We start from the raw sequence: 7,562 nt of genomic DNA on the forward strand, positions 1-7,562 counted from the left end.
GTGCGTACATGAGGAGGGCTCGCCAGCCGCGATGCGTAATAAGGCTCGCTAGCCATGGTGCGTATATGAGGAGGGCTCACCAGCCGCGATGCGTAGCAAGGCTTGCCAGCCATGGTGCGTACATGAGGAGGGCTCACCAGCCACGATGCGTAGTAAGGCTCGCCAGCCATGATGCATACATGAGGAGGGCTTGCCAGCCGCGATGCGTAGTAAGGCTCGCCAGCCATGGCGCGGTCGGTTAATTGACCGTGAGAATAGCCGCATCGGATGGGCTTGTTTTGAAAGTAGCGGACTCATGATGCCGCCGTGAAAATAGTGAATTTGAATTTCCACTATCACTGTTTTTGAAATAAGCGGGTTCCGCGAGGAAGCCCCCTGTTGACATTTGAAGGAATAGTGAATTTGGAATCTTCACTATTCATTTTTGAATTTGAAGTGGCGGTTTTAATCGCCGTTTGTTTGAATTTTTTGAAGGAAATAGCAAATTTTAAATTTCGCTATTACGACTGAGGTGACGATTTATGTGCCGCCGTTGACATGTGAAGGAAATAGTGAATTTGGAATCTTCACTATTATTTTTGAAGTGACGGTTTATGTGTCGCCGTTGACATATGTGGTGAAAATAGTGAAATTTAATTTCCAACTATTATTTTAAAAATGATTGTTTTAACTGCCGTCGTTTGAAATTTGAAGAAATAACGAATTTTGAATCTTCAATATTATTCTTGAAATTGAAAATTGGAGAAATAGTGAATTTTGAATTTTCCACTACTATTTTGTTTTTGAAATTGACTGTTTTAATCGCCGTCATGGTAATTTGACGAAATAGTGAATTTTTGAATTTTTTGTTGGAGCTTGTGTCCTCCACAAATTAGTGTGATAACATTTATAAATCTCTTATAGGTTCACAAGGGTATACTTCGTATTTTATCAGTTAATTAACGATTACCAAATAACGGTTGGCTTGCTAGAAAGTTTGACGTTATTATCATACAGATGGCGGTGATCAACTGGTCCCTAAAGGTCACACCTATAGGACGTGTTTGAGAAATGTGGTTATAGAAATATAATTACATTGATGCCCAAAATGACTAAAAAGTTAGTCAATGTGTTGATGAGATAATTATTTAATGAAAATTAAATAATATTAAGTTGAGACGAATTAACTGTCAATTCGTAAATTAAATATAATAAGTTATATTTAAATTAAATATATATAAGGTTAGTTTGGACGAATTAATCTGTTAATTCGTAGTTAAATATAATCAGTTGTATTTAATATCAACAAGTTGAATGTGTCATAGTGGTAATAGTGAGGGTACACAAGCCAAGAGTCTCAGTCACCCACGACGCCTGAAGGTATTGAGCGCATGAGTCGTGTTCCTTATGCTTCTGCAATAGGATCGATCATGTATGCCATGATATGCACACGTCCAGACGTGGCATATGCATTGAGTATGACGAGTCGGTACCAAAAGACTCCAGGTGAAACACACTGGATAGCAGTAAAAAATATCCTCAAGTACCTACGGAGGACTAAGGATTGGGTATTGACTTATGGAGGCGATACTAAGCTATGCGCAACCGGTTACGCAGATGCAAGCTTCCAAACGGATCGAGATGATTCAAAATCTCAGTCCGGGTTCGTCTTCACTCTTAATGGTGCTGCGGTCAGCTGGAAGAGTTCCAAACAGAGTGTTGTAGCAGATTCTACTACTGAATCCGAGTACTATGCCGCTTCGGAGGCAGCAAAGGAAGCGATATGGATGCGTCAATTCTTACAAGTGCGGTCGGTTTTTATTTTCTTATAGTATACTAATGAAAGGTCATATTGTAAACCGGAAAATTACACCACAATCTACTATTTTAATATGTCGATGATCAACACTCAGATAGCACATTTGTTATTTAAATAGTGTAAAAACTCTCAAAATGCTAAAAAAAAAAATGTTCAATCTGTCGTTATCAAACAAAACCTAAGTTTCTGCATTTTTTTTTCTCATGTTCAACTTAATCTTTACAGAATGTAAAAATGATGAAGTTCAGAAAGTAGCGGTTAGTGTTCTGTTAGTTAGATGGACTTTTCAAGAGAGAGATGAAAGCTTTGCAATTTAGACTGTTTTATGTGTGAACCGAAGGGATTAAGTAGTGGGATCAAGGTTGTTTTGAGTGGGAATGAGGTTGATTGCGACGAGTTGGTTGACTAAAGTTTTTTCCTTACTAGATCTAGAAAGGGGATAATAATTATGAGATAATAAAATTTGAAGAAAAAAGGACAATAAAAATGAGATGGAGGTAGTAAGATTTATTTATGCAAAATGAAATAAATAGCAAAGTTCATGTATATATATAATATTCAAACTTATTCAGTTTACAAACATAATACTCAAACACTTTGTTTGAGTATGTGGAATGGAGGTAGGGGAGGGGACGAGAAAAAGACTAGGAAGGGAACGAGAGAGAGAGAGAGAGAGAGAGAGAGAGAGAGAGAGAGAGAGAGAGGGGGGGGGATAAGATGGAAGATTGCATCTTAAACTTTTATTTATTGAAGGAGAAATAAATTGTCTTCAATAAGGGAAACGAGGATCCATATCATCTAGAGTAAAGAGTGGTGTTTCATGGAGGTGAATGTGATTTATGACTTCTTAGATGTAAAACGTGGCAGAAAGGTAGTGATAGTGGTAGTGGATTGGAGGTTGTTTAGAGTAGTTAGAACTAATCATAGTGGTTCATGTTTTATTTTGCGGGTAAATTAGTGGGGTGGAGGGAGGGTGCATTTGTGGAGGGTGATGAGTTTAACGAGGATAGTGATAATAAATAAGGTTATTTATCAGCAAAATATCGCTTGCATTAAAACATTTAGGTAACATGAATAATAACAAGAAACCTCAAAAGATCATACTGATAAACTTAATCTTGACTCCATCAATCCAAATTAAAGTAAAATTTTAATTCTAACAACATTGTCGAGAGCAAGGGTTAGTTTCCATTGGATTGTGAATTTTTCTAGAAGCAGGGGTTTAGTTTTTCACTTCGTTGGATAAATTTGAAAGAAAGTTTCGAAGACAAGGATCGATCTTTCAAGGGATGAGATTGTTTTAGATCATGTATGTAAATAGGGAAGAAAAATAGGGGTATGCGTGAAGGATTTTGTTTCAAATGAGAAGATGGGGGGCAAGACTAATGTTATAGGGGGTGTCATAAGCATCCCCATCCATGTAGTATTGCGTTGGAATTTGGTTCACATTTAAAGGTACATCTATAGTTTGACCGAGAGATATAACATTTAAGTACCTGTAAATATTTTTACGTAACTACCATTTGACCCAACAATGATTAAATTATGGTTGTTATTGTATAGAAGGAGATTTGTTGCATCATTGAGTTGATTATGCAAAGTAGATATTATTGTTTTCCTTGACCAATTGAAAAACAAACAGGTATTAATGAACAAAATCTAAAAACTCTCAGTCCCAAGTATCATATATATAAACTTCATATTGGTTTTATTTTCCTAAAAAAACAACATTATCGAGAGCAAGGGTTAGTTTCCATTGGATGGTGGATTTTTCTAGAAGTAGGGGTTTAGTTTTTCACTTGGTTGGATAAATTTGAGATAAGTTTCGGAGACAAGGATCAATCTTTCAAGGGATGAGATTGTTTTAGATCATGTGTGTGAATAAGGAAGAAAAATAGGGGCATGCATGAAAGATTTTGTTTTAAATGAGAAGATGAGGGCCAAGACTATTGTTATATATATATATATATATATATATATATATATATATATATATATATATATATAGAGAGAGAGAGAGAGAGAGAGAGAGAGAGAGAGAGAGAGAGAGAGAGGGGAGGGGGGGGTCATAAGCAGCCCTAATCATGTAGTTTTATGTCGGAATTTGGTTCACATTCAAACGTACTTTTATAGTTTGACCGGGATACATAATATTCTAACTACCTCTAAATGTTTTTACATAATTACAATTTGATCCAGCAATGATTAAATTATGGTTGTTATTCGAAAGAAGGAGATTTGTTGCATCAATGAGTTGATTATGCAAAGTAGATATTATTGTTTTCCTTGACCAATTGAAAAATAAACAAGTATTAATGAACAAAATCTAAAAACCGTCAGTCCCAAGTATCATATATATGAACTTCATATTGGTTTTATTTTCCTAAAAAAACAACATTGTCGAGAGCAAGGGTTAGTTTCCATTGTAAATGGATTTTTCTAGAAGTAGGGGTTTAGTTTTTCAATTGGTTGGATAAATTTGAGATAAGTTTTAGAGACAAAGATCAATCTTTCAAGGGATGAGATTGTTTTAGATCATGGGTGTGAATAGGGAAGAAGAATAGGGGCATGCGTGAAAAATTTTGTTTCAAATGAGAAGATGGGGGCCAAGACTATTGCTAGAGAGAGAGAGAGAGAGAGAGAGAGAGAGAGAGAGAGGGGGGGGGTTGTGTTCATAAGCAGCCCTAGCCATGTAGTATTGTGTCGGAATTTGGTTCACATTCAAACGTACTTCTATAGTTTGACCGGGAGACATAACATTCTAATTACCTCTAAATGTTTTTATATAATTACAATTTGATCCAGCAATGATTAAATTATGGTTGTTATTAGAAATAAGGAGATTTGTTGCATCATTGAGTTGATTATGCAGAGTAGATATTATTGTTTTCCTTGACCAATTGAAAAACAAACATGTATTAATGAACAAAGTTTAAAAACTATCAGTCCAAGTATCATATATATAAACTTCATATTGGTTTTATTTTCCTAAAAAAAGAACACACTCTTTTATTCTTATGTCAATATTATGTTAACGGGAATTATTTGTTGGTCATGCGGCATACATAAAATCTTAGACATGAACGATGTATTATATGTCTATATTCCATTTTATTGTGAAATTTATCACACATTATTTTAATATCCGTGCAACGCACGAGCAAGAAAACTAGTATTTACTAAACTTGAATGTGTTACGTCTATAAATTATTGTCTTATTTCCTAGTTTAAATCACGTGATATATAAGACAATAATTTTTGGAAGTTCATTATGTCTATATACTCATGATAAGGCAGATCTATTCATTTAGTAAACATTTAGTAAATATTTCTCCCTCCTAAAACTTCCTTTATTATCACAGATTTGGCCTTGTTAATATATCACCACAAATATTATCCTACAATTGGTTGTATAAGAATTATGTACAACCGCGTCAAAGTTATCGAGCTCTCACACAGAGTTTTTGAGTTATTTTACAAGTTGTTGAGCTATTTTACGAAGTTATTGAGCTTAATAATTATTTCTGTTTTATTTCAACAACTTTGTATCATAACTCGATAATTTTGTTAATATAGCTCCACAACTTTGTAACAAAGCTCCACAATTTGAATAAGTTGTATATACAACCTAGGTTGTATAATACATTAAGCGATATATCACATATCTTGAATAGAAGGACGTTATATTTTTTTTTTTTTTGACAATCATTTTTTACGTTAAACCGATTCATAGTAGAATGCAAAAAATAAAAGCCAAATTAAAAATTAATATTTTAGGCGGGAAAAAACGTAGAATCGCTAGTAAATAGGGGATGGAAACAATACTTGTTAAGGAAGTTTTATAAACTTTTAAAAGATTTTTTAATTTGATTTTCTGAAAATAATACCTGCACGATCCCCATGTTTCTATTTTCAGGCAAAATAAAGAAATCAACTGCACATCAACATATTTCATATCTCTAATTTTTAGGAAACATGACTAGATTGAGGGTCCCACCATGACCCTGCCAGTTTCCTTATCCTGCAAGGTCACTTACACTCTAAATACGCATTTGCTATTCCAATTTTAACATCACAATTTGCAAAACAAACGGTTAAAGAAAAGAGAGTGCAAAAAAAAAAAACCTCCATCTTCCTTCCTGTCTTAGAAAAGATGGCTCGAACAAAGCAAACTGCCCGAAAATCTACTATCTGCAAGGCACCAAGGAAGCAGTTGAACTACGCCTTCAAGGCGGCACGGAAATCCATCCCAACAACAGGTGGTGTGAAGAAGCCTCATCGATACAGACCTGGGACAGTGGCCCTGCGTGAAATTCGCAAGTACCAAAAGACGACAGAGCTTCTGATTAAGAAGCTCCCGTTTCAGAGGCTTGTTCGTGAACTTGCACAGGAATACAAGACTGACCTGCGTTTTCAGAGCCACGCAGTCTTAGCCCTTCAGGAAGCGGCTGAGGCGTACCTTGTTGGTTTATTTGAAGACATCAATCTTTGTGCTATTCATGCCAAACGCTTTACCATCATGTCCAAGGACTTCCAGCTCGCTAAGAGGATCAGAGGCCAAATTGCTTAGGGTTTCTACCGCAGTACTATAGTATCTAAGTCATAAATAAAAAGCGCAGCGTATGTGTTTAACTGTTTAAGTTGTTTGTTACCATGTCTAGGACTCTAGGGTATAATATTAGCTACTTTCATGCATATTAATTGAGTTTCCAGTTTAATAGACTCGTAATACTCTCTGGTTTTCTTCACATTGTTGCTTCTGAAACAATTTAGTTTTATATCTCTGTTATTTTGTCTTCGCATCATTGCTTTTGAAACAATGATTCTCCTTCCTACATTCTTACAAGCTAAGTGCTAAGTATAAGCTCGCTGAGTCGCTGCAAAAAATTCTAGAGCAGATTGTCAAGAGATAGGAATAATGACAAAAACATGTTTAGACATACATTCCCGTCTCAATGTTCGAGTAAAACTAATGCTGTTCAGAATTCAGATTCATATCAGGCAACTAAAAACGATATTTTGACTATCAATGGCTCTAGGATAAGTGGATAACATACTTGGCTTCTCTTTGTGCTAAACTTGTACGGGGTACCATTTTCGATTTTCAGTAAAGTTTACTCCCTCCAACTCAACAGATTATTTACACTTTCATTCATTTGAGAGAAGTAGTTTAATAAAACATAAAGAGTCTATTTGAGTCGGAGGTAGTAGTTGTCATCATATTCACAAGATCCATTATGTCGTGCTTTTAGTGTGCCATATTATCAAGCAAACATGTTGATGTCAGTGACTAGCGGGTAAAGTTATTGAGCAGTGGCACACTGGCACTTGTGACCATCGACCATGGTTCAAAAACCCGTCACTTTCAAAATTGCGTAGTTTTTTTTTGGTACATAAGAGGGGCGAACCCCGATTTCTAACTAGCCCTAGAATGTCTTCACGTAGAATAGGTGGCAGATCCGTGGGAGGTTGATCTAGTATTACCGGATTTATGCCAGTGTTGACAGTTCACATTATAGAAAAATTCTCAGGCTCTACTTAACTATAGTAATTGGTAAATGGCGATTGATTCTCCCTGAGACGAAAAATGCAAACAAAACCAAGTGTCATTTGCAATAACAAAACATTTGCTCCCAATTTCGCAATTTCTCCACATTTTTAACGAATTACTTGGGTCAATGAGCACACTAAGAAATCAGACATACACAAGGATACAAATCTACTGAAGTACTCCCTTTTCTCGAATCATCGGTTTATCTTTGAT

At 35.5% G+C, this 7,562-nt stretch overlaps 1 protein-coding gene across 1 annotated transcript; it reads left to right on the forward strand.

Moving 5' to 3' along the window:
- Nucleotides 1-5,835: 5,835 nt before the first annotated feature.
- Nucleotides 5,836-6,516, forward strand: LOC141627065 (histone H3.3-like). Its single transcript, XM_074440556.1, has one exon. The coding sequence runs from the start codon at nt 5,952-5,954 to the stop codon at nt 6,366-6,368; it is 417 nt and encodes a 138-aa protein (XP_074296657.1). The 5' UTR covers nt 5,836-5,951; the 3' UTR covers nt 6,369-6,516.
- The last annotated feature ends 1,046 nt before the right edge of the window (nt 6,517-7,562 follow it).

The sequence above is a fragment of the Silene latifolia genome, chromosome Y, assembly GCF_048544455.1.
Source record: "Silene latifolia isolate original U9 population chromosome Y, ASM4854445v1, whole genome shotgun sequence".
NCBI classification, from domain to species: domain Eukaryota; kingdom Viridiplantae; phylum Streptophyta; class Magnoliopsida; order Caryophyllales; family Caryophyllaceae; genus Silene; species Silene latifolia.

Bases quoted from the DNA above. Each gene is read 5' to 3' on its own strand.
- LOC141627065 (XM_074440556.1), top strand. From the start codon at position 5,952: ATGGCTCGAACAAAGCAAACTGCCCGAAAATCTACTATCTGCAAGGCA.